At 46.3% G+C, this 24,931-nt stretch overlaps 7 protein-coding genes across 11 annotated transcripts in view; 3 read left to right on the forward strand and 4 right to left on the reverse strand.

The window, feature by feature from the left end:
• Window positions 1-277: 277 nt before the first annotated feature.
• On the forward strand, window positions 278-7,330 carry spn-E (spindle E). Its single transcript, XM_070281673.1, has 12 exons — window positions 278-292; window positions 405-641; window positions 704-955; window positions 2,659-3,389; window positions 3,447-4,099; window positions 4,163-4,296; window positions 4,350-4,939; window positions 4,996-5,143; window positions 5,208-6,347; window positions 6,409-6,530; window positions 6,595-6,807; window positions 6,866-7,330. Exons 2-12 carry the CDS (start codon window positions 447-449, stop codon window positions 6,996-6,998), a joined length of 4,311 nt encoding a protein of 1,436 aa, XP_070137774.1. The 5' UTR covers window positions 278-292; window positions 405-446; the 3' UTR covers window positions 6,999-7,330.
• Window positions 1,179-2,431, reverse strand: Pbp45 (proximal sequence element A Pbp45). Its single transcript, XM_017247148.3, has one exon. It carries the CDS (start codon window positions 2,380-2,382, stop codon window positions 1,234-1,236), a length of 1,149 nt encoding a protein of 382 aa, XP_017102637.2. The 5' UTR covers window positions 2,383-2,431; the 3' UTR covers window positions 1,179-1,233.
• Window positions 7,322-16,666, reverse strand: cv-d (crossveinless d). The gene is made up of 15 exons (XM_017247852.2): window positions 16,391-16,666; window positions 15,859-16,058; window positions 14,569-14,796; window positions 13,539-14,511; window positions 13,084-13,474; window positions 12,802-13,021; window positions 12,502-12,733; window positions 11,946-12,448; window positions 11,770-11,885; window positions 11,582-11,708; window positions 11,312-11,530; window positions 8,642-8,785; window positions 8,394-8,573; window positions 7,727-8,334; window positions 7,322-7,661 (listed from the first exon to the last, which is right to left on the reverse strand). The coding sequence occupies exons 1-15, from the start codon at window positions 16,419-16,421 to the stop codon at window positions 7,406-7,408; spliced, it is 4,428 nt and encodes a 1,475-aa protein (XP_017103341.2). The 5' UTR covers window positions 16,422-16,666; the 3' UTR covers window positions 7,322-7,405.
• On the forward strand, window positions 9,422-11,297 carry LOC108129669 (arginine kinase). Its single transcript, XM_017247855.3, has 3 exons — window positions 9,422-9,678; window positions 9,755-10,005; window positions 10,062-11,297. The coding sequence occupies exons 1-3, from the start codon at window positions 9,670-9,672 to the stop codon at window positions 11,170-11,172; spliced, it is 1,371 nt and encodes a 456-aa protein (XP_017103344.1). The 5' UTR covers window positions 9,422-9,669; the 3' UTR covers window positions 11,173-11,297.
• A 212-nt stretch (window positions 16,667-16,878) lies between the features above and the next one.
• Hmt-1 (ABC transporter ATP-binding protein/permease Hmt-1) lies at window positions 16,879-20,456 on the reverse strand. The gene is made up of 6 exons (XM_017248335.3): window positions 20,325-20,456; window positions 19,672-19,986; window positions 19,404-19,603; window positions 19,020-19,342; window positions 18,558-18,962; window positions 16,879-18,501 (listed from the first exon to the last, which is right to left on the reverse strand). Exons 2-6 carry the CDS (start codon window positions 19,969-19,971, stop codon window positions 17,111-17,113), a joined length of 2,619 nt encoding a protein of 872 aa, XP_017103824.2. The 5' UTR covers window positions 19,972-19,986; window positions 20,325-20,456; the 3' UTR covers window positions 16,879-17,110.
• Window positions 20,457-20,661: 205 nt separating this feature from the next.
• LOC108129823 (atrial natriuretic peptide receptor 1) overlaps window positions 20,662-24,931 on the reverse strand; it is a 37,186-nt gene continuing 32,916 nt past the window's right edge. For all 5 annotated transcript variants that reach the window (XM_070281052.1, XM_070281051.1, XM_017248079.3 and 2 more), the window contains 3 exons: window positions 24,693-24,857; window positions 22,884-23,067; window positions 20,662-22,823 (listed from right to left, as the gene is read on the reverse strand). In XM_070281052.1, coding sequence (XP_070137153.1) covers window positions 21,179-22,823; window positions 22,884-23,067; window positions 24,693-24,857 — 1,994 coding nt within the window. In that variant the 3' untranslated portion in view covers window positions 20,662-21,178. The remainder of the gene's footprint in view (window positions 22,824-22,883; window positions 23,068-24,692; window positions 24,858-24,931) is intronic.
• On the forward strand, window positions 23,124-24,219 carry LOC108129825 (uncharacterized). Its single transcript, XM_017248080.3, has one exon. The coding sequence runs from the start codon at window positions 23,230-23,232 to the stop codon at window positions 23,827-23,829; it is 600 nt and encodes a 199-aa protein (XP_017103569.2). The 5' UTR covers window positions 23,124-23,229; the 3' UTR covers window positions 23,830-24,219.

Raw genomic sequence — 24,931 nt, forward strand, 5'->3', positions numbered from 1 at the left:
TAATTTCAACAAAGTTTATTTTTAACATGAAAATAATTTTTGTCAAAAAATAATGTAATACGGACATTAAGTGTTCATTATGAGTCGATACATAGAAAATGTTTCTTCCCAATTTTCTAATTCATGCGTAATTATGCATGCATATTCTTGTAGTTCCCCAATTTAAAATAAAATCGATTTTGTCAGTTAGCTTTACAGCGATAACAGAAATCGATGAGAATTTTTATCTCATGTTTCATCCCTAGAGTCTAGACTCGAATTTTTACCGTTCAACTTTAGACGCGGGCAGAAGGCAAGAGAGTTTCGATTCGTGCGCTTCCAAATATTTATTTATACATTTGTGTTTAACAAGACGTATATACATACTTGTATTATAAATATTTATAGAATCGTGTTTCCATTAGTTTTTGAAGGAAACGGCTGATTGACAGCGTGCGGCCTTCAACATGGATGCCGAAATAATGGACTTCTTTGACTTCACCAAGGATTTTAAACGCCAGGAAGCACCATCTGGCTTTATGGCAAGTGATCCACACTCTACGACCACCGAAACGTTCAATTCCAAACCAATAAAACGTGAAGTGATCGGCACAGATTATGTGTCGGAAATCGTTGCCAAAGAAAAGCTTCTCATGTGTGGGGTAAGAAGCAGAGTCAGCATTTTTTTTCGGTTCATTCTTGACATCTGACTCCTTTCTGATAGCAATTGAAGGCCGACGAGATTCCCGGCCAATACAATAGCACAATGGATGACGTAGACTCCTATGACGAAATGGATGACGAGGAGACATTCAAAGTACGCCTCGATGAAGAATATTACAAAAAATACAGATTCAACTTAAACCGCGACAAGAACTTGCCCATTTATGCCAAACGCGAGGAGATTATGAACGCCATAAATACAAATCCAGTTGTTATTCTAAAGGGCGAGACGGGTTGCGGAAAGACTACGCAGGTGAGGCATATAATTATATTATCATCTTAACTTGGGGTTTCCCTGTTCCTCGGCGGCCATTTTGTTCAAGTGTCTGGTCACGTGCCAATCTAGAACACGTGCTTTTTACAGTCTTTTTAATATGATTAAATACTAAGGTTTAAAATATAACAGCATCTTTTAGTTGTATAAAACTACATCTTTTATAAACAAAGCCCCCAAAAACTTGTAAAATAAGTTATTTGAATGATAAAGTATTTATTTATTTTAGAAATATAAAAAAGCAAGAAAATTAAAATTTAATTGTCGCTTTCTGACTCAATAATAAAGTCTTCTGCTTCCAAAATACGTAGAAGCTTCTCCGCTTCATTCTTGTCATGGCTTTCGGCATTGCTTGAGTCCTCTTCTTCTTGATTTTCTTCGCAGTCTTCAGTCCAGCCATTGATCATATACTCCCGTTCCACTTCCTCCGGCAGTGGTTGCTGGAAAACTGTGGCTGATGACATGCGTCGTTGATAAGCTTCTTGAACTTCCAACTCCACCTCTCCGTCATCTTCTCGGGCTCCTTCGTTCTTTTCCCTGCCGTACAGGGCTTTGTATCGAACCTGTTGGCGCACCTCCAGTTGGTTCTTTGAGCTCATGGGCTTCTCGTCTTGGGCTATCTGTTCCTTGTCCTCTTCTTCTCCCAAAAGCCTCTGTATATCCCCAAAGACTTCGCGCAACTGGCCAAAGATTTTCGTAGGTGGCAGGGCTAGTTCTTGGCCCGTCAGACGTTCCTTCCTCTCATTATAGGCTGCCTCCAATTCACACAGTGGTTCACTGGCCAGGCGGAGTGTCCGGAAGCCATCCAGCTCGTAGATGAGACTTACGCTGTTGGGCCGCTGCTGCTTCAGGAGCATATTATCCTTTTTCTGCTGCTTGGCACCCATTTTTGGTTCAAGTCGGTTATAATCCACCAGATCATCCAATCCCAGGCAATAGTCCACCGCTGTGAATCTGAATGCCTGCTCATTGACCAAACGCCAAAACATGAAGGCCACCTGCTGAGTGTCTAGTTTCTCGGGGCTTTCCTGGCGCAACTGCAGGACATAATCGGTTAGTTCCTGCCACGTCCTTCGTGCAACATCGATCTTCACGAACTGGTGCGTGGGCTGTTTATTATATATCACATACAGCAGATAGAACCCGGCTATCCTCAGGTGGCGAGTAGCTTTGAATAATTCACCGGTGGTCCGTCGGGAACAAGCCAACTGCTTGGCTACGTGCAGAGCCGCCAGGGTGGTAGCCACAATCTCTATATTGTTTGACTGTCCAGTGTACAGATGCTGCATATTTAATTCCCGCCAGCAACGGCAGAACACTTCGAACTCGCAGCTCTCACCATCGTTCACCAGCCGCTGGAAACGCTGCACGAGCTCCCAGCAATCGTCGTAAACATTAGCTTCCATTCCATGAGCTTCTGTCTTCCAGCAAATTGTAAACAATCCAAAAGACCGGCTGATGTTATCGATAACCGATAAATCTTCGGTGTTGGAAAACGGAAATAGACTTTTAAAATACGTTAGATTTACACTGTTCAAAATAATAGCTATATTTGTTTTAAAATTATTAACAAAAATGGGCATTAAAAATAAATTTATATTAACTTTATTATTTTCCCTTAACTTTATATATGTTTTTAGTTTTTTTTTTCATTCATACTCATATACATATTCTTTTTCTAGGTGCCTCAATATATTTTAGACGAGGGCTTTAAAACTGGCCAATATTGCAACATTGTTGTGACCCAGCCTCGTCGCATTGGTGCCATTTCCATTGCCGATCGAGTTTCCCAGGAGCGAATGTGGGAGCCAAACACTGTGTGCACCTACCAGGTTGGTCTGCATCGTAAACCAAATACGGAGGACTGTCGTTTACTATATTGTACCACCGGTGTGTTGCTGAACCTCCTCATTCGCAACAAGACCCTCACTCATTACACGCATATTGTGTTGGACGAGGTTCACGAGCGTGATCAGGAAATGGACTTCCTACTGATTGTGGTACGCCGGCTTCTGGCCACCAATTCTCGTCATGTAAAGGTCATCCTAATGTCGGCCACCATTGATGCTCGCGAGTTCTGTGACTACTTTTCCACGAAGGTGTCAATACCTCCTGTAATCACCGCCAGCCATGGTCGAAAGTACTCCATTGAGAAATTCTATCGCGACCAGCTGGGCAATATTAATTGGAAAGACGATCCGGAATCGGAATACATCCCGCAAATTCCTGACGAGGCTTACAAGGCGGCGGTAAAGATAGTCCTTGTCATTGACAACATGGAGCGTCAGGCGGAAGTTCAATCGCAGCTAAGTTACGCCGATGCCAAGAAGCAGGGTGCAGTGCTTATTTTCCTGCCTGGTATTTATGAAATCGACAACATGGCCGAATGTCTTGGCAAAATGACTACGGAAGAGTAAGGATAATATTGTGTTTAAAATAACATTTTTTTTAATATTCCCTTTTATATCAGACCCAGTATGAAATTGTTCGTTTTGCGATGTTTCTCTCTGATGACTCCGGATGCACAACGCGATGTGTTCGCTCCTCCACCACCCGGATTCCGCAAGGTCATCTTGGCTACCAATATTGCAGAGAGCTCCATTACAGTGCCAGATGTATCTTACATCATTGACTTCTGTCTTACCAAGGTGATGGTCACCGATACGGCCACTAATTTCAGCTCGCTCCGGATGACTTGGGCCTCGAAAGCTAACTGTCGCCAACGCGCTGGCCGCGTGGGACGTCTGCGAAGTGGACGCGTTTACCGCTTGGTACACAAGAACTTTTATAAGATTCATATGCAGGAGTTTGGAGTGCCGGAAATGTTGCGCCTGCCCTTACAAAACTCTGTGCTTAAGGCCAAGATGTTGGACATGGGTACTCCCATGGAGCTGTTAGCTTTGGCTATATCCCCGCCGAATTTGACGGACATTCAAAATACCGTTCTGTTGCTTAAAGAAGTGGGTGCCCTTTTCCCCACCGTGGATGGTGTGTACAACGAAATGGATGGTGACCTTACCTACTGGGGCACTATTATGTCGCGCTTACCATTGGATACTCGTCTAGCTCGCCTTATTATTTTGGGTTACGTTTTTAATTTCCTAGAAGAAGCCATTATTATAGGTGACTATTGATATACTCCTATAGTTTATTTGAAATATAATTCCTTCTTAATTTATTTTATAGCTGCTGGATTGTCCATGCGAGGTGTGAGCAGTGAAGCAGGGCGAGGCCGTCTTACATCCGATGCCTTTTGGATGAACTACATTTTTGCTGATGGATCTGGTTCTGACTTAGTTGCCATTTGGCGAATTTATCGAGTAAGTGTCTTGATCATTTTCTTTAATTTTTTCTAACTATTCTTTTTGGATAGACGTATGAGAACATGGTAGCGCATGGTATGCATCAAGAGTCAGCGGAGCCGTGGGCAAGACGATACCATGTCTCCTTGCGTGCACTGAAAGAAATGCGCCTGCTGGTGAATGAATTGAAGTCGCGGTGCACCCAACTCGGCATGACTCCGTTTAATCTTAGCTCAAGTGAAATGCCGGACGATCTGGAAAAGGCACTTCTTCTAAAAGTTGGTATAGCCGGAGCCTTTTATCCAAACTATTTTCTGCGATCGAAAAAGTCCTGCTTGGACCAAGAACGTGATGTCTTCCATGTTATCTCTGGTCGTGATCCGTGTCGTACAGTCTACTTTACAAACTTTAAACCCGGATACATGGGGGAACTGTACACTCGCCGCATCAAGGATATGTTCCAGGAATTAAAGATCCCTCCCGAGAGTATTGAAGTTACTTTTCAGCCTGGATCGCAGAAGATCTTCATCACATTCAAGAGCGACGAGTGTGACGCCAACTGCACTCGACTGATTAATGTGCCAGGCCTAGTGCTAACCGATGTCTACAAGTCCATCAGGATGAGATTGTACCAATCGAGTCGCACAGTGCGCATGATGGAGTGAGTTATATATACCTTAATCATATATATGCTATAGAAATGATCTTCAATTCTAGTCGAAACAACGCGTTGATGTATGTGCAGAAAAATGGGATTGGCACTGTTAAAGAGGGCCACTGGATTCCACCGTCGCGCTCCTTGAACGTGGAGATGGTGGCTCTGCCGTCCGTTTATGCTAAGAAGCTGACTGGATGGATTACCCATGTAAGACAGTTTGAAGTAAATATATGAAGTGTTTCAATATTTATTTATCTTTCCAATTATTCAGATCAATCACTGCGGCAAGTTCTTCTTTCAACCGCAATCATTTGCCAAGTGCATTCGCAATATGTCTGAGATTATTAACACGCCGATGCACTTGGAATACGAAATTCAGAATGCCGGTGTCTTGACCAAGGGCATGATGGTATTAGCCAAGCGGAATGCAGATACCTTTGAGCGTGCCACAATTGTTCGGCCGGAATCCCAAAGAAACCGTCAGCCAAAGTTCTTTGTGCGTTTTGTTGACTATGGAGACACTTGTCTTCTGCGCTTAGATCAATTGCGTTTGATGCCGGCAGAACTTCTAAGCCAGTATGGCGATTTGCCGCCGCGTGTCTTCGAGTGCCGACTGGCGTTGGTGCAGCCATCGACGATGAGTAGTCTTCTTAGTCGATGGTCCAAGGCCGCCAACGATATGCTTCGAGCTGCCAGCAAGCACAATACCGTTGAGCTAGAGATATACTCGTTGGTTCACAATATAGCCGCTGTCCTCGTTCACATACCTGAAGGATTACTCAACGAAAAATTGGTGGAGCACAACCTGGCTCGCCGTGCCGACGAGAATTTTATGTCTCGCCAGGATCATGACTTCCGTAATCGCAAACAGGAAACCGCGCGCTACATATCCAGCCGTGGGAGGCAGCAGGTTAATGAGGAGTATTTGCGCTCTTGCCAAATGCCAGAGGATCTCGATTTAACGCCTCCTCCACTGGAAAAGTGCAACATGATCGTTACGCTTAAGGGACCATTTAGTCCGCTAGAAACTTCGATGTTCTCTACCATTCGTGTGGGGCTTTGGAAATCCGTCAAAATAGACAAATGTTCGGTCAATGCCATTCTTTTGGATTCCGATCCACAGGATAATCACGATCAATTGATAGTGTCACACTCCACGGTGGAGAGTTGCAATGGAGACGAGCTAACGGCTAGGGGAACTACCCTGATGCCCAATATTCACGGATTTGCCCCTTTGATGGCTATGCTTTTCTGCCCAACCATGCAGATAAAGTGCAACAAAGAGTGCACCAAGTACGTTTCCATTCTGGCTGGTCTTGGATTCGATAAGGAAACCATGCAGCCCTATTTCGAGGAGCACGATATGGTTATAAATTTGGACGTAAATTTGTATGAGGATGATGTCCGCATGGTATGTTTTCCTATAAAGAAGTCCTTGAAATAAAATTATTTATAAGCTATATTCTTTATAGATTAATCAAATGCGCTACAGCATTGACACCATGTTCTTTAACTTCGAAGGAGAGGACCTACCATCCCTGAATATGAACGACCGTGTTGGCGTATTTAAGCAATTGAGGACCTTGCTGAATCGGTAAGTTCGTGGAAATAGAATCAAAATTGATTAGTAGTCACTTTTTTAATAAAAATATATACAGTTTGCTGAGTAAGGATCGTAGCTACATTGAGCTTAATGCAAGCAACTCTGATTTTACTTGGGAGAAAGTGGAAAGGATTGAGCCTCAACCCGAACCGTTCGGCAAGCGCTCCATCTTCCCCATGCACGTTATTCCAGAGCTAATGGAGGAGGATATCGGTACTCGCCTCTTTCTTATTGAAAATTGCAAGAAATTGTACAAATGTCGGAATTTGTAAGTGTTCGAAGTCCATATTTGATTATTAAATATTAAACTGCTCTTAATGTTACAGCGAAGGAGCTATGGATGTCCTAAACTGCAAGCTATGTAATATGACTCTGGAAACGACTCCCCAACTACGTCTACACCTACTGACCCAATTACATCGCGATCGCGAAAAGCAAATTGGTTTCAAACAGGAGTAGAAAATAGTTTTATCATAATTATAATAACTGACGTTCTTAGTTTATTGCCAAGTTATTATATTAATATTTTTCTTTTGATCTTATGACTCATCTTTGTGCCTTAGCTTCTTGACAGTAAGCTAAATGTTTCATTAGCTATTGCCTTACTTTGAACATTACCAAATATTCTTATTTTTGGAACCAATTTTCAATACTCAAGAAAAAAGAGTTGAACTAGTATGAGACTAGAAATTTGATTTTTTTTGTTTATCCTAATACTTCTTGAAGAAGTGAAATATATTTAATTTTCTGTTTCAAGAAACCATTATTAATAAAGTTAAATATTGTTCCAAGTCCTGGGATTTGAATGATCTTCCCGGTTGGGCTTAATTTCTCTTTATTTTAGGATAAGCTTTAACACATTATGCTTATGCAACTACAATTACATCGGAGGAGTTCTGGAGAGGAACGTGCACGGGAAGGGGAGTCGTGGTGCCCGTCTCCTCCAGTTCGCAGATCGTATAGTTCTGCATACGGTTGAGGGGCTTGCTGCACAGTCCACACAGCTGGTGCTTGTGCCAGGCATAGATCTCGAAGTTAAGGATATTGTACAAATCGAACTGGATGGTGGCACTTATCAGCGAGCACTCGACGATCAGGATGTTTTGTTCATTGAGCTCCACACTGAAAGAAAATTGTAGTAAAGAGTTAGTTTTAAATAATACAAGTATTTTGTTGTGAAAACTAACCGAAAATCGTAGTCACTGGATTCCAATGGCCATTGGTAGGGCTTCTGGCGCACATTGTGTGCCGTCTGGTTCTGGTTGAGATAGATGAAGACCGGCTCATCCAAGGGTGCCTTATCGGTGTGGACTGTACTATTGCGCGGATGCAGGCTGAAATAGTTTTGGCCGATATGGACGCGTAATCCGTAATTCGTGACATTCTCGGGTGTCTTCGATGGCGTTAAAAATGCGGCCATCTGGGGCACCGGAGAGCAATCGGCCACAAGAAGAGTCAAACAATCGGCCCGCACCGCGATCTCCTCCAGATTAATGAGGTAGTCGTCGAAACTATTGACTATGCCATTGATTACCGAGCAGGAGCGCTTTAGTCCCGAGTCGTAGGTGAGCTCGTGAGAGGCGTCGAACTTGGAGTCCAGTTTGAAGAGGAAGGGTATCTGATGGAAGCGCCACTTCACTCCATTGACCTCCACCGCCAGCCGGAAATAGTCGTGAGGTGTGTGCATGGAGATGTTGATCTCTTGGCTCATGTGGAGGCTATCCACCTTGTGGGAAGATAGGGCAGACACCACGTGATCCAGGCGGTTGGACCACAGCTCAAACCAGGCGGGCATCTAAAATATATATTTTTATTTTTTTATATTATTAAAATATTTTTTGATAGTTCACTTGCCTTATTAAACTTGAGGTCCATGTCGTATTGGGTGATCGAGGTAAAGTTCTCAAAGTTGCTGCGTTTGCAATACTTGGATGTGGGAATGGGCGAGAACTTGAGGACCTCCTTGGGGCAGAACTCTGTATCCGTCAACGAGATCTTATTGGAACGCAGGAAGGCGCGGGCATGCTCCGATGGCTGAAAGTATAAAGTACTATTGGTATTAATTTCTTAACGTGGTTAAAGCCCATCATCTAACAACATACCCCAGCTCGGGCGGCAAACTGCACCGAGGAGCCATTCTCTGGGCATTCACCCTCCTCGGTGGCCAGGCCGAATACCACATTGCCGTATAAAGTGTGAGGTCGTTTGGTGAAGACGAGGGGTTCATAGGTCAACTTGCTGCAGGCCTGTGGATTAAAAAACATTTTATTGATTTTTAAAAAACTTTACTTACTTAAACAACTTTAAGAAAATGAACTTAAAACAGAGGATTCCTTTGGAGTAACCAACAAACCATGTACCATGTACCTAGTAAGTCAACAATCGGCTCTTGACACTAGTCGAGTGCCTTCATTAGGCGGCGGGGCGGACGTGACACCCTGTAAGGTATGTGTGGATACACTGATGGACAGAAACGTAGAAACCAAACAACAGGGACACTCCCCCCGCCACCGGGATGTACGGTCGGGTTCACATTACCATGACGAAACGGTAGACAACGGGACCACAACAACGGCGACAACGATTAGCGAGCGTACATACATCCTGGCTGCACACTGGCCTAGTCTCCTCCTCCTCCTCCTGCTGCGTGGCACTTTGTTACACAAGGCACAAAAGCCCAACCACTGGCCGTACAGCCACAATTGGTGGCCCACTTATGTGGGCGCCTCTCCTTGCCCTCGTCCTTGCCCGGCATCGGGGAGCAGAGAACAGAACGAACAGAACCGAGTCAAGTAGAGTAGAGTCGAGTGTCGGTATCTAGTAGGCGGGTAGAGGCAGGCAGGCAGGCAGGCCTGGAGTCGTACGTCGTGGCGTTTGATCAATACGGGATACGAGCTAAGGGATAGAAGGCAGCCAGTTAAGCTACTGTTCGGACGCATTTCTCCCGTCGTAAAATTTTTTGGGAAAAAATTTCAATTTCAATTTATTTTTTAAGGACGTGCTAAAAATCTGTACAAAAGCCCAAGTGCTGTCGAAAGTCTATTTTCGGATCTGCCATCGAAAACCTTTAACTTTGCGTTGTGTTTTATAAATTTATGTTTACTTGACTTTTGCTCCAACCTACTTCAAAATGACTTCGGTAAGTGGAGGAATGCCAATCCTACTAACGGTTGAGGTATTCCCGAATACAACGTGAATTCCTTCCACCTGAATAGATTGAATCGAAACGCGTGCAATACCGCAAGTATCTGGAACGGGCAGGGGTTATTGATGCTCTCAGCAAGGCTTTGATCAAGTTGTACGAGGAGCAGAACAAGCCGGAGGATGCCATCCGTTTCGTCCGCAAATTCATGTGCGAGAGCTGTCCGGATGATGCTCAGTATGACATCATGAAGAACGATCTGGAGGAGGCCAAGACACACATCTCAAAGCTGGAGCAGGAACTCGAGCGTCTGCGCGGCCAAATGTGAGTTCAAAGAGAGATTCCTAGTGAATCCTATTTCATATTTTCCAATCCAATAGCAAAAAGTCGCCGGAGGAGTACCAGGAGCTCACCATTGCCGGCTACAAATCGCTCATGGATGATGAGGAGAACATCAGTTCCCTGCTCCGCAAGTACCTCTCGCCAGAGCTCTTGGAGGAGTACATGCTCGTCACCACACCGGCGCCTGTGGACGCCTATCTATATGATTGTGCCGTGTCTGGATTCGAGCACCACGAAGCACCCGTGGGAATTTTTGCGGCCGATGCCGACAGCTACGATGTCTTCAACAAGGTCTTCGATCCGATTATCAAGGACTACCATAACCAGATGGACAACGAGAACGACGTGCTCCAGAAGGATGCCGACTTCGGCAACGTGGATGAGATTGAGAACCTTGATCCGGAGCGCAAGTACATTATGTCGGCTCGCATCCGTCTGGCCAGGAACATCGAAGGTCTGCCCTTCTTCCCGAAACTCACCGAGAAGCAGTTCATCGAGGTGGAGGAGAAGGTGCGTGCGGCCACCGAGACAATGGATGGAGAGCTGATTGGTTCGTACCTGACCATGGCGGATATCGATGCTGAGACCCAGGCGGAGATGGTTAAGCGCCACATACTCTTCCAGCGCGGCGACGAGCAGATGACCACCGCCGGTTGCTTCCGCTTCTGGCCGACTGGACGTGGTGTATACCACAATCCCGCCGAGACGTTCTTCATCTGGGTGAACCGCTCGGACCACGTGCGCATCATGTCGATGGCACTGTGCGGTGACCTCGGCGATGTCTACAATCGCCTGGTGAACGGACTGGCCGAGCTTGAGAAGACATTGACCTTTGCGCGTCATCCGCGTTACGGCAACCTTACCGCGTGCCCCACTAACTTGGGCACCACCCTTCGCGCCTCGGTCCATATTCGTTTGCCCTTGCTAAGCAAGGACCCGGACCGTTTGTTCGCTTTGGCCGAGGAGCTTCAGTTGCATATACGCGGTACTGAGAGCGAAACAGCCCAGATCGAGGACGGCATTATGGATATATCGAACAAACGCCGCCTGGGCTTCACAGAGTTTGAGTTGGTGAAGACCCTTCAGGACGGCGTTGTGGCTTTGATCAATGCCGAGGAGGAGCTCGAGATAGCCGGACAGGAGGGCTAATCCAATAACAAATCCTCGAAACACAGAACACAAAAACACACCCCAATGATTCAGAGACCCACATAGACACAAGACAGGAGCAACCCATCTTTGGTTAAATAAATTTGTCCCGTAGTCGCATTAAAGATATAACACTCACCTTCCAGTCCTCCTCATCGTCCTTGGAGTTGCGCTGTATCTGGCCAATTACCTTGAACCAGTGCGATTTGGGCGACGCCTGTACATCGAGGGTGATGTTCCATCTGTGCAGGATGTCGGAGCGGGAAGTTTCATCCGTGTGCTCGAGGGTGAGGCTTATCTGCTTGCCCTTCAGATCGGCGGTTTCCAGCACATCCTCGGCACAAAAGTTTCCCTCTATCTGAAAGGATACGTCTATAAAGTAAGTTTTGTTTCAAAAATTAAATCTTACTCTGGTGGCCTTTTCGTTGTACATCAGCATGGTGAAGTTCCTGTCGTGGCCGAGGTGAATGGAACTGAGCTGGGTGAAGCCAAAAATGTACATCAGGACACTGACGACCATGTTGCCAGAGAAGCCACTAGAATTTCAAAGAAAAAGGAAGTTAGAGGGACATTTAAAAGTGCTCCATTTTCGATTACTTTTCTGTGAACTCCGACTTGAGGAGCATTCCCCGATACTTCATCAGTTCATTGAGATTGGTGCTGATGCTCAGTTGAACTCCCAAATCCGGGAGGGAATATTTAAATTGTTGAACCTAAAAAATATTTAGAGTTATAGATTTGGAAGGAAAACATAATCTGATTGTAAAACGCACCACATCGTTCCTTTTTTCGGGCAGCATTGTTTCCTCGAAGGGCGCCGCTGCACTCTTTGTGATTAGACCCCGAGTTTTGGTCACTACCCGTGACTTGAAGGACAGACCACTGGTCAGGTTCTGGGGTCGGGAGAGGGAATAGCTCCGGCACGTGGTGTCGCTTTCATTGAGAGTTAGTTCACTACTGAACGGAATGTAAATCAGGAAGCCCTGCTCCCTGTTGATCTCATGGTCCAGGTTCAGGAATGGATTGTAGCTGCGGCTGCGCACGGATGCGTATGAGGAGTATCGGGCATCGATTTCCAAGGTGTGCTTGGAGATGGGCAGGTTGCGTTGTTCCGTCATGTTACCACGCAGCGATGTCAGCACCGTCGTCTGCAACAGGACATCGGAGGCGGTGCCTAGAACCGTCGGAACCGAGTACCGATTCATAAAGGGCCAGCGCACTGTCTGCATGTTGATGTGGCTATCCGTACGGATGATCTGCTGCATTCGCTCCAGAACTGAAAGATACATACTTGGTAAGGATTAAGGATAGGAATCTAGGCCCACTCACTGTTGTTGTAGGTCAGTTGGTCAAACATTCGCTGATTGAGGTAGTACGAGAGGACTGTCTTGCCCTCCATTTGCACCATAAACTCCAAGTGGAGGTCCTTTGCATTGATGAGGGGAGCATTCAGCATGGCCAGCAACGCCTTAATACTCTTGACGGTGAAAGGTTCACTGCTGTTCCGCGACTTCCACTTGTTCAGGACGGTGTCCGGTAGGCCACGAGCCTTCACATATAGCTTTTATGGAAAAAGACATCATATTTCATATTTTTATCCGATATATGTACTATGCTCCACCAACTCACCGCCAGTTGTCCCGTGAACTTTCCCAGGGCTTCTGTGTCAAACTTGAAGAATGCCACCACTGGCATGTCCGACTTGGGGTCACCGACCAGGAAGACCTGTAACATGGCTCCGATTCCGAACTTGGAGTCGCGGTAGTCAAAGATGTAGTTACCCGTAACCCAGTATCTCGGCTCCGGCTTCTGGGGCAGGTGGCGGTGCATGTAGGACAGGAGGCGGCGCCTGAAAGAGATGTCCGCATTAGGTTTGGATGTATTTGGGGCAAGTGAGACGGGAGCACTTGCAGCGGCTGGTAGCAGGGATAAGTAGTTTCCGAGATGCTCGTCACCGTGGTCCTATAGTAGTTGATCATGTGCGGATCCGTCTCGCTCTGGATGATGCGATGGATACTGATAAGGCGGGCGGGCGTGGGATTGGAGATCAGCAGCAGGGTTACGGCGGCCACCCGAAGCTCCAGGCTGGCATTTCGCGACTCGAAGATTGGCCAGTAAATCTCGTAGATTCGCTCTGCTCGCCGATCCGCCAGAGCCAGAGTGGTCCACGCTGCTTGGAACTTGAGATCATCGTGCTCGTTGGGGTCCTGGACAATGGGTTCCAGGTAGTCGGCCACGTTACCCAGCTGCAGATTGTTCAATCCCTGGAGGTATAACATCTTCTGATCAAAGTCACGTTGGGCTAGAAAGGAGTTAGGACAATTATAATTAAATAATTTATTAAAACTTATTTTTTAAATACTTACATAAATAGTTATTAAAAAACTGCTGCACGTACTCCTCGAATTCCTCCTTGTCGATGCCCTTGGCCATGTACACATTGTGGACCAGGGTGGCGAAACTGAGGATAGCAGCCTGGCGCACATCCGGACGCTCTGGTCCGATGTTGAAGAAGTCCACACACTTGAGGACCAGTTCCCTGGACAGTTCAAAGATGTGGAACGGCATGGGGATGAGCAGTTGCACCGCAATTTGTGACTTGGTCATCTTGTTGACCACCAAGTGGTGGGTGAGGAAGACGGAGGCCTTGGTGCCGATGCGGGGTATGATCTCGTGGAAGATGTTACGGATGGTCTCCTGACGGTAGGACGTGCCAATGTTGACCTCGTGGTAGAGTCTTTTCAGAGAATCAAAGTCCATTTCGCTTAGCACCTTAATCACGTCGGAAAGAGTGGAATCGTACGGTTCGGAGAACTTGAATTCCGTGGTCTCTAGGCCTTCCGCCAAAAGGTCCAGAATAGCGGAAGCCTGGGCTATTAGGGTCTCCTGTTGTTGCGGATTCCTTCCGCCAGTGGGGTCGTTCGGATCAAGCAGCTGGAGCTCCAGATTCGAGGGCGCAGAGGCCATTGAAGTTTCAATGTCGATGGGATTGTCGATGGCTGTCTCGTTCAGAAATGTGAGCAGCAGCTCCGAGTTGATGTACTGGGCCTCTCCGGTGGACTCAAATGTGTGGATCAGAGTAGTGCCCTTGACGTGAGCGGTTTCGAGGAAGTAGCCGGTCTCGTTGTGGGGCAGTAGTCCGTAGATCGCCTCGTTTCCAATAATTACGCTCTTCTGGTGATCGTACTCGCAGGTGTTTGGTGGCACATTACTCCTCGTGTTGTGTACTGCTTCCGTGTACGGAACACAGGTCTTCAGTTCCGGCGTCTTTCGAATGGAGATGTAGTTGGTCTTGTTCGACACAAAGTACTCGGTGGCACAGGTGCCATGGATGCCAAGCTGTTTCAGGAGATATTTTTTATTAAAAGATAAAGTAATAGTTTCTTAAATGGTTACCTCATTTACGACGAAAGCCCCGCTGGATTTTATCTGAAATTGGAGCACCGAGGCAATAGCCCGTTTGAAGTTCATACTCCAGATGGGATCGCCCTCCTTGAATGCCACGTGCGTGATGGCACCCTCCGGAGTGAGGACGATTTTGAAGGGCTTGTAGGGCGGGTACATCTCCTTGTTCTGCAGGAACTTCTCCCCCGAGTTGTTAAGCGTTACATCGTCTATGACCAGCTGAAATTAAAGAAGGGGTAAACATTGTCAACGATTGTCAACGGGGAAGCCCCGCGATGCTGTAATCTCCCATCCCGGCTAGGGTCGCGTCGGATCCCTATCCGACCGGCTGATAAGGGTTATCACCGTTTATCGGACAAACATTATCTCATTTTTTTCAAATGAGAATCGCGCTCATTCTCTGATAAGCGAGGGCTACTCCTAGAGTCGCTCAGTCAAAACAATCAGAGCTGATTACCCATTCGTATATATGAGCATTCATACACTATACCCCACACATTCACTCTTTGACAGGGAACCCGGGGACCGGGGCTATATGCGGCTGTATTGGCATTATCTGTGGGAGCTCAATGAAAGAAGTTCACAGCCGAGTTCAGCTCATTGTGGGCACTTCGCTCTGCCTCTTGGCGACTCTGTGAAAGGTTAAATTTTCTTCAATTCTTCTGCGAATTCTTCTCGGGCTGTAGCTGTCTCTGGGAATGGGGTATGAGTCGAAGAATGCGCTGATTGAATCGTACAAATTGATAATGAAATCAATAAATTGATTTGATTTTTCACTGATTTTTATTCAGAATCTACATATATGCATGTAGATCGTGTACAGACAGAAATTAAGTATATATATTACTAAATTAAAATATTTATATATGATGATGATCACACGGCAACCGCGTATTTTTTTTGTGTGTAAACAAAAATATTATTTCAAAAAGCAGGGGAATTAATCATCGGGTCAGTAAAGATCAAACGAAACATTCCTAAATTGCTTCCTAAAAAATTCGAAATTATAGCTAGAAGTATAAATGCAATAAAATTGGCAAATTAGAACATTTGTTAATTTCTAAAAAATTGTATTTAAATAAATAGATGCACCAGTTCCTCAAATATTATGGAATTACCTATAGTTAGGGCTAATTCCAAAATTAATTCTAAAGCTTCTCGAAAATGTTGTTTGAAAAATATCCTGCAAGTTCTGGGCTTGAAAGATGTATATTAAGGAACTCCCCCTAGCCATATTACTCAAAAAATAATCCTAGCCTAAAAGAATCTCCAAGAACTTACCGCTGCTGCCAGGACAAGTTCACTTTGCCGCTGGAGAGTAAGCTTCCCCCGGACTATCCAGCCGGTGGTGGGTGGCGACGGCTGGCCCTCGTCCTGGGGCTTGGCACCCACCAGGACATTGCCCGCGTACTCGTAGAGCATCTGTTTGTTGAGGCCGATGATGCTGAGGGCATGACCGGCATCGAAGATCAGGAACAGATCTGCCAGATAGATAGACGGGAAATTGAAGTTCAATTCACACACACAGTATGCGTTCGCCTGTGTCGCATTCTGGCGGATGGGCAATAAACTCTTCAATTATCAATTGAATTTTGTTCTTATATATATATGCATATATATATATAAATATACTCATGGGGATGTGTATATGGAATATATTTATATATACGCATATGAATGATCGCAAAATGCTTTAATCAATGTTGCTCCTCTGCTTCTTTTTTTATGCGCACTCGTCAATGAAACATTACGTCATGTTCTTGAATTAATTTCTGATATAGTTGGGATTATCAACTAGGTTACTCTTACGTACACACAAACACGGAACACTTGAGTCGCCTCATGGCCTGCGACTTCCTTCCGAGTGCTTGACACTCGTTATCTCACGGATTTTCCAACGATTTTCACTCCGCACAAGATTGGATCGTATATGGTATGATGTGACGTTTTCGGAAAAATGTCTATATATAGTATACGAATGCGACTTTGTATTATCAGATATGTTTCAAAGGAGCCGCCGCTTTTACTTCTTTATCTGTTAATTTTTTTCTTTCGAAACACACAACTGCGACGTCTGCTCGGTTCGCGATCCAAACTCGGACTGAAGCTGCCAGCCGGAGCCGGAGATCTGGCCTTGCTGGAGGTTCCATTCCACTGATAAGCATCAGCCCTCCAAAGAGCAGCTGGTCCCTCTCATAAGACGCTTGCCTCTGCTCTTAATAATCCTAAAAGATACTTCTCTAATCTTAAACACGGAGTTGAAACAAACTGGATGTTTGGTCCTTTAATTTCTTTTACAAATTATTTGAAAGTTAGCTATTATTTTTTATTTGTACTTCTTAAAAAGCAATGCTCTTACGCTCCCACAGATTGTCTATAAAAATCTAAGTGTTTATTTAATATAAGAGTAGCGTATAAGATTACTTAAAGACGAACTTAGACTTTGACGAACAGCTCAGACCTATAACAATATACCATTAATCACATGGAAACAGGAATAACAAAAAGTACTTTGAGTTTGTCCGTCTTAGGACTAACGCGCTCCTCCGTGAGCATGTCCTGCCCTAAAATGAGCACCACCACCACCACCGACTCCAGCACCACTTGGTCCGGCTGCGGGTCCTGGTCCTTTACCACCGGCACTGCGTTTCTCCGATCCCGAATCCGTGCCAGTATCGCCGTTGTCTGAGCCACTCTGATCCGTGTCCAAGTTCTTGAGCTGCTGCTGCCACATGTCCGCATAGACTCCATCATCCCGCAGCACAAGTTGATCGTGTCGGCCTCTCTCAACTATGTTGCCCTCTTTCAGCACGAGAATTTCATCTGCGTGGATGATGGTAGACAGTCTGTGGGCCACTATAATTGTGGTACGATTGGCGCAAACCCTGGCCAAGGCAGCCTGTATATTCCGCTCCGTATGCGTGTCTAGAGCAGAAGTGGCCTCGTCGAGCAGCACAATAATGGGGGCTTTCAGGAGGGTCCGGGCGATGGCCACTCTTTGTTTCTCTCCGCCACTGAGTCGCAGACCCCGCTCTCCAACCTTGGTCTCATAGCTATCCGGGAAGCTGAGAATCTTCTCATGGATATCGGCAGCTCGGGCAGCTTCGTAAACTGCATCCGCAGAGGCACCCAGTTTGGCATACTCGATATTATAGAAGATGGTATTGTTGAAAAGAACTGTATCCTGTGGCACGACTCCGATGGCCTGTCGCAGGCTTTGCTGTTGAACCAACTTTATGTTTTGGCCATCAATCAGAATGGCTCCCGTTTGGACGTCGTAGAATCGGAATAGCAGTCGCATAATGGTGCTTTTGCCGGCTCCCGAGGGTCCTACAATGGCCACAGTTTTCCCAGCGGGCACTGTAAAACTCACGTTGCGTAGCACCAATTTTTCTGGAGAGTATCCAAAGGTCACATTGGAGAACTCAATGGAACCACCGGCGGTCAGAAGTGGGGAAGATCCTGGCGCATCGACAATCTCCTCCTCCTCGCGTAGCAGGTCAAACATGTTCTCCATATCGACAAAGTTCTTCTGGATGGCCCGGTAGTAAGTGCCGAACCAGTTGAGTGGCATGTACAACTCCATGAGGTAAGTGGAGAAGAGAACAAAGTCACCCACAGTCAGTGTTTGATGATGAACCACCAGATAAACACAGAGCAGGGATCCGGCCAGCAGTCCCAGGCACAGGATTATGTTTTGGGCCGTGTTTAGCATATTCAGTGTCAGCATGGAGAGGAATTCCTCCTTTTGGTACTTCAGAATGGCTTCCCTGTAGCAGTCTACTTCGTAGTGCTCTGCCCCGTAGTACTTTACGGTTTCGAAGTTCAGCAGGGAGTCAACACTGCGGGCACGTTGCTCATTGTCCGCCAAATTCATCCGTCTCTGGTACTGTGTCCGCCACTCAGTAATTGCAATGGTAGAAGCTGAAGGAGAAAAATAGATCAGTGATGGGAACTATTACATTGATTTTAAAGCTTACCTATATACAAAAACATGGTGAGGAATACGATTAGTCCAAACCACCAGTTGAATGCGTATATAAAGAAAGCCACAGCCACCAGAAGATCCAGGATTGTGGGAGTTATGGAGAAGACTATGTAATTAAGCAAGTTGTTGATGGAATCCGTGCCACGATCCATGACTCGTAGCACTTCTCCGGTCTTCCGGTGCAAGTGCCACCTCAAAGACAGCTGATGCAGATGCCTGAACAGCTCAATCTCGATCTCTCGGGTAGTGTACTGCTGTACACGTATCCAGAGGAAAGTGCGCAGATTGTTAAACAGTCCCATGCTGCCAGTGCCACCCCCTTGAAGAAAGGATAGCGCCACATAGATAAGCACAAAGTCCCAGCGGAAGATAATGGGTGCAATGGTCAAACTGTCCACTGTAAAAAGATGAAATTAGCAAAATGTGACTCAATTCAAAAGATACCCTGACCTACCCAACTTCTTGCGATAAATGGGCAAAAACAGCTTTATGACTCGTCCCGCAATCAGCAGTATAATGCACACAATTACCGCCAGCTGCAAGGCCAGATCCTTTTTGGGCCATAGGTAGGGAAACAATGTCCGCAGTTTGCGCCAACCATTCCTAAAAGCAGAACCTGTAGGCGTTGCTCCTTGGGATTCGCTGGAGGAGTCGTCTAGCCTTTGGTGCGGGTTATACGGAGCCATAATTCCAGGCGCCTTGAGACCCAAAACAAATATGAGCAGGGAGCAAAAGAAGCGGGTAACGAACAGTCCCATTTCAATGGCATCTTTGTTGCTGTTAAGACATGGATTTATAATTTCTGATTTTAAATAAATATCTCCCAGGCTGAACTTACGATTTCAGATGGAACCACCAGTCCTCGTGGCGAAGGTTTATAAACGCCAGTGACTCGTTGATGAAAGCCAGCGTCCAAAAGAGTAAAAGAATGAGGCCATGCCCACGAGTGGGTACTGAAGGAAGCTGATAGAAGCGTTCTTTTAGGATCAAACATATACTAAACGGGTAGGAGACGCACACAACGCAGGTTGAAAAGATCTATAGAAAGAAAAAAAATATATATAATTTATAGATATAATTTATACAAGGAGAGTTTCCCTCCTCACCATGTAACCATAGACGACACTGTCCGGATATATTCGAGCATTCAGGAAGAAGCGAAGCAACGCCACGACAGGAAGAAAGAGCAGGAGGAAGAGTTGCACGGCATACAGGCGCGATCTGGAAAACTGAGTGGGATCCGTGATACGGGTGGCATACTTCCTGTACATCAAGAGCTGAATGCAGCCAAAGAGCACAAGAAATCCGCCATAGACTGCCGGACCCACGGTGTCCATGAAGCAGTGGGAGATGCCATGCTTTGTCCAGACCTCACTGAGAGTCACGTTGGGCGGGCAGTACAACATTCTGAGGCCTTATTCCTAGGACGGACAGAAGAGTAATAGTAAAACACACTGAATGATAAGCTCTGATAGCCCTGATGGAAACGAAAAAGATAAACCCGGGCTGTGAGTGTTCGCTGAACAATTACTTTGTTTTATGGGGCGGGCGCAATTTCGCAACTAATCACCAAATAATCAGCCGACACCAATAGGGAAACCACACTTTCAGTGCAAATTCTCTCAGCTTTTAATTATATTTAATTCAGAATGGGGCTCGTGTGGACCGTGGAAAGTTGCAATTCATCGAGTCCATTGGCTATGTAAAATTATGCAATGGCCCAAATTTTTGTGGGTACCTTCCTTCGCAAAGCACTTACCCGCACTTAAGGGCCCAGATGAAACCGGATAACTAATTAAATCAATTAACGATTTAAAACTCCGGCAACAAGATCGCACCTCGACAATTTTTTTTTTTTTGTGTTGTTATTTATTTACTTGTCGCTTTTGGGGCTGCCAGATCTATGCGATTTGGGCCGTGTGGCAGTACTGAAAAAAGTGTTGGAAAGCGCTGAATAAAACATTTTCAAATAATCCCGGGCTCTTGGCACGACTATTCAAAATTCTTTGCCGATTTTAAACTCCATAATTTTCTTCTTATTTTAAAATTTAAATCAAAACATAATCTGAAGTACCACTAAAAATTCATTAAACTGGTTTCAATCGCAATATAATAGTTGTATTTAATAGTTTACACAGAGTTTGTTATTCGTAAATTTTAAAAATAAATATTCATATTCATCTAATACTTTACTTACACGAAATTTTCACAAATTGCCTACGCTTAACAATTAAGCTAATATCTACTTTAAAATAAGTTTCCGAGTTTGGAGAAAATTAATATTCAAAGTGCAAGGAACAAATCGGTCTTGGGAGTACTTTTCTATATACATCGAGTTTTGTTTTTTAAATCTTCTTTTTCGATTAATTACATTTAAAATTCGCTACTTATGAGTAAAAGGAAAGGACAATTAAACGCTAAATAACATTTTCAGAAGATTTTCCGTACGAATTTCGAATTTGATTCGGTCGACTAAAGAATTTAACCGCTAACTTGTTCAACTTGGGTTTAACTTATTATCACAAACAAGTACCTTTAATATGCATATGATTACGAGTGGGTGGTGTGCGGGTGGGGGGCGGACTTTGACTGCCCCCCACCACTGGCTTATAGCTACGAGTTGATCTTTGCCAGGAGTGGCTGGGTGACGCCACTGCCCGCCACTGGGGGACATTGCTGCTTGAAACTTTTAACCAGGTAGCCGTAGTGATTGCCCTCCGGCGGAATGTTTTGGTTTACAACGCTAGTGCTGCCGCAGTTGCTGCCACTCCCGCTTCCACTGCCACTTCTCTGGGGACTAGCGTTCAGAGGCAGCGACGGTGAAGCTGTGGGCGGAGGAACTGCAGGTAGCAAGGGTGCCTCATCTCCTTCAGCAAACTTGATCCTTATCTGGCCACTGCCAATGCTTCCGGTTTCTGCGGCATCTCCTGCCCTGGCGCCCGTCAGCAGCGTTGAGATCGTGGGCGAGGGCTTTAGCCGGGCGCCCCTGCTGGAACCCATCATCATCATCGGCGGCGGTTGCAGGATGCCGCTCAGATTGGAGCTAGAATTCGATTGCGCATAGTTATGACTATTGTTGTTGTTGAGGTGATGGTGGCTCTTGAGGGCTCCACTTAGGGGCAGCCGGAAGTGGGCCAGCTCCCAGCTGTCGGAGGTCTCCTCCATGTCCCGCAGACTGCGGCTACTGTAGATGTCGCACTGGCGCTGCTGGGGCTCCAGATACAAATTCTCAGTCTTGTGATAGTCGAAGCTACTGCCATTCAGCTTCGGGGAGCTGGAGCTGATTTTGCGCTTCACCCGAAGATTGGGCGAGTCCTTGGATAGGGAAGTGGGCGGCGGTGGCAGGGCAATGGTGGGCGTGGCCACCATCTGGGGCGGGGGTGAGGCCACTACCAGTTCGGAGTACTGCTTGTGCAGGTGATGAGACTGACTGCGTTGGGGCTGCTTAAGGGATGATCGACGGGTTAGCATTAGCTTGCTGGGGGAGATTAGGCTATCGGGACGCGGCACCTCCCCCTCCAGCCAGTAAGTGAGCATCTCACCCTTGCCCTTCATGGGAACAAAGCCACGTCGGGTGGTCACGAAGGTGCCGAACTCGTCGAGAGCCTGTTTGGTAGTTTCGCTAATATGAATCTTTAAGGCCTCCCCGTTAGACTCCATCCGAGAGGCAGTGTTGACCGTGTCTCCAAAGAGACAGTAGCGTGGCATCTTCAGGCCCACTACCCCCGCCACACAGGCTCCCGTGTGCAGGCCAATCCTCAGCTTAAGCCGGTCCTCCGGGCGGTGGTGGATACGGAAATTGTGAACCGCCTCCAGCAGGGCCAGAGCCAAACGGGCTATCTCCCGGGCATGCTGGTTGCCATTTCGTATCGGCAGGCCTGACACCACCATATAGGCGTCTCCGATCGTCTCTACCTTGTACACATCAAAGTTCTCCACTATGGAATCGAAGCAGGTGTACAAATCGTTAAGGAACTGCACCACCTGCATGGGCGTGCTCTCCGCCGAAATGGCCGTGAATCCCACGATGTCACTGAAGTATATCGTCACCTGGTCAAAGGTCTCCGCCACCACGGGCTGTCCGCTGATCAGTTGTGCGGCCACACTCTGTGGGAGCAGCTGGTAGAGCAGCTTCTCGCACTTTTTCTTCTCCTCGTGGTAGTCCTGGGTGCGCTCCTCCACCAGTTCCTCCAGGTTGTTGGCGTACAGCTCCATGCGCTTCAGTAGGTTGTCTACTATATTGCCCGTTTCATTATCCCTGAAAGAAAGGACTTATATGACTTTTGATTTGGAAATATGTGATGGAAGAGGAACTTACTTGTTGAACCTCCTTATCATGGACTTGAGGGTATTGAAGTCTGGGCGGTCGGCAGGATCCTCGGCCCAGCAACGTCGAATGATGCCATTGATGTCTGCTTTTGTGTCGCCATTGGGCTCCAGCTCTGGTCGGAAGGGCTTCTGCATTCGCTGCGGATGATATCCCTTAACCAGTTCGATAATCTCTGCAATAGGAGAAGGCCTTGAATTAATTTGAATATCTTGAATTAGGATGGGAGCATTTTTTCGTCAGTCAGTTATGTAAATTCCTTGTGTTTAGTGTTGTTTTGTGTCAACACATACATATCCTGTTGCCCAGACAATCAACAACAACACCATCAACTCTAATGTGCTCCAGGAAACAATATTTGGACTGGGTGTGTCCCTTTCTGGTGGAGAGGCCATTACGACCGTATGCTCGCGATCGTCAGCCCCACGAACTCCTGCTTCAGGCGATCTGCCGGCAAAAGAAGTGCCTGCCCCACGACCAGCTGGCGGATCTTCTGAGAAACCTGACCGTCGGCTCGACAATGCGTCGGCTATCCAAATCCAGAAAGAGACAATGTGGCGGCTCGGAGGTAAGACCTGAACCCACGGATGCCGAGGTGGTTTTTCTGGACATGAGAAAGTCATCCCCTCATGCCGACCGCTGCAGCTGGGGCAGATCCCGCATCGAGTGGCTCCAGAAGCTGGAGCAGCAACAAAATCAGTATCTTCTGGCGCTACATGAGCCATCAGGAGGGCCTTTGTGCAAAAGCCCCAGTAGGATAAGCTCCCCGACGAAGAGCAGGAGCAAGGACAAAGTACGCAGCATGGATAAGGATATTGGTTTGGGAAAAAGGAAGATACCCGGCTGCTGGGCCTTGATGCCATTCTTCTGCGGTTGGAGTATACCCCGTACCGATTCCGTCTGCGTGGACGTGTCTCGCCCCCAGAAGAGTTCGTGATTTGGTAGAGGCAGCAACTTTTTGGCCAGCCTGCAATTTGATTTCGATTTCCAGAGCGCCAAGACCGCAATTAAATTCGTCCACAGACACAACTCTCTCTTGGCAAGTGGCTGCCAAAGTTGCATTCTGCCTGGCAGACAAGTGGCTGTGCCACTGCGAAGGACGAGTGACTTCTGATTCCCACAGCCGGGGCGCAGCATAATTTGATGAATCCGTCAAGTGTCTGCCAGCCACGGTCGACACACTTTTGCCAACTCGAAGACCAAGTTTCCAACGGCAATTCAAATCGGCGCTAGTCTCGTAAACGGGCTTAAAGTTTTCTATATATTTCGAGGGTCGGAACTTTAAGTGTGGTGGCGCAAAACAATAAAAAACCAGCGCAACCCCAAATCACTTTTGGTTTTCATTATTTGGCATTTGAAATAAAAAAACCAAAATCAAACCCTTAAAGTGGCTAAAAAGTATCTAGGCTGACTTGTAGATCTACTATTGGGTTTCTATCTTTAAGGTTGTCGAATATTAAGTCATTTCAATATAAATCTATTTAAGAAGTTTGAGAAACACATCAACATTCTTGAGATTTTTGGTCGTGGAATTGAGAAATACATACTTTCGCTTCGCCTGGAGTATTTCCAGCACGTCTCGTGCTAATTTGCCCTGTCTCCCACATGCCCACAAACCACACTTGCCACCGAAAGGCCAACTGACGGACCGGAGTAACCGCAGCATGTGCAAAAATCCGGCATTAAAATTCCGTACAGACAAAATCGGCCACAACACGAAACGAAAACGAGCAAGTGGATGGCGGGTTGAGAGGGTTCGGGAGAGGCCATAAGGGCCATAAGAGTAATTCCATTGCATACCTTGTGGGGATTTCTCGTAGGCACACTTGCCCAGATAGAAAGGACCTTGTCGAGTGGTTATCTCATGCACAATGATTCCAAAGGCGTAGACGTCGCCCTTTTGGGTGCCCTCGGGTGCCCTTTGGTGTTCCAATCTCAGCAGCTCAGGGGACGTCCACAGCAGCTCTGAAGAAAGAATATATTTGATGTTAAAGTATTTTTTAAAAATTATATACGTATTATTTATACATATTTAATTA

Source organism: Drosophila bipectinata, chromosome 3R (assembly GCF_030179905.1).
Source record: "Drosophila bipectinata strain 14024-0381.07 chromosome 3R, DbipHiC1v2, whole genome shotgun sequence".
NCBI lineage: Eukaryota > Metazoa > Arthropoda > Insecta > Diptera > Drosophilidae > Drosophila > Drosophila bipectinata.

What these genes read in the sequence shown, in the direction of transcription:
- Pbp45 (XM_017247148.3), bottom strand. Translation starts at nt 2,382, where the DNA reads ATGGAAGCTAATGTTTACGACGATTGCTGGGAGCTCGTGCAGCGTTTC.
- Hmt-1 (XM_017248335.3), bottom strand. Translation starts at nt 19,971, where the DNA reads ATGTTGTACTGCCCGCCCAACGTGACTCTCAGTGAGGTCTGGACAAAG. An exon ending in GTGTCGTCTATGGTTACATG is followed by an intron (nt 19,604 to 19,671) that starts GTGAGGAGGGAA and finishes TTCTTTCTATAG; the next exon opens with ATCTTTTCAACCTGCGTTGT. An exon ending in CATTTATCGCAAGAAGTTGG is followed by an intron (nt 18,963 to 19,019) that starts GTAGGTCAGGGT and finishes ATCTTTTTACAG; the next exon opens with TGGACAGTTTGACCATTGCA.
- spn-E (XM_070281673.1), top strand. Translation starts at nt 447, where the DNA reads ATGGATGCCGAAATAATGGACTTCTTTGACTTCACCAAGGATTTTAAA. An exon ending in AGAAGAAGCCATTATTATAG is followed by an intron (nt 4,100 to 4,162) that starts GTGACTATTGAT and finishes TTTATTTTATAG; the next exon opens with CTGCTGGATTGTCCATGCGA. An exon ending in CGCACAGTGCGCATGATGGA is followed by an intron (nt 4,940 to 4,995) that starts GTGAGTTATATA and finishes CTTCAATTCTAG; the next exon opens with TCGAAACAACGCGTTGATGT.
- LOC108129669 (XM_017247855.3), top strand. An exon ending in GAGCGTCTGCGCGGCCAAAT is followed by an intron (nt 10,006 to 10,061) that starts GTGAGTTCAAAG and finishes CCAATCCAATAG; the next exon opens with CAAAAAGTCGCCGGAGGAGT.
- cv-d (XM_017247852.2), bottom strand. Translation starts at nt 16,421, where the DNA reads ATGAGGCGACTCAAGTGTTCCGTGTTTGTGT. An exon ending in GGGCTTTCGTCGTAAATGAG is followed by an intron (nt 14,512 to 14,568) that starts GTAACCATTTAA and finishes CTCCTGAAACAG; the next exon opens with CTTGGCATCCATGGCACCTG. An exon ending in TATCCCTGCTACCAGCCGCT is followed by an intron (nt 13,022 to 13,083) that starts GCAAGTGCTCCC and finishes CATCTCTTTCAG; the next exon opens with GCGCCGCCTCCTGTCCTACA.
- LOC108129825 (XM_017248080.3), top strand. Translation starts at nt 23,230, where the DNA reads ATGTGCTCCAGGAAACAATATTTGGACTGGGTGTGTCCCTTTCTGGTG.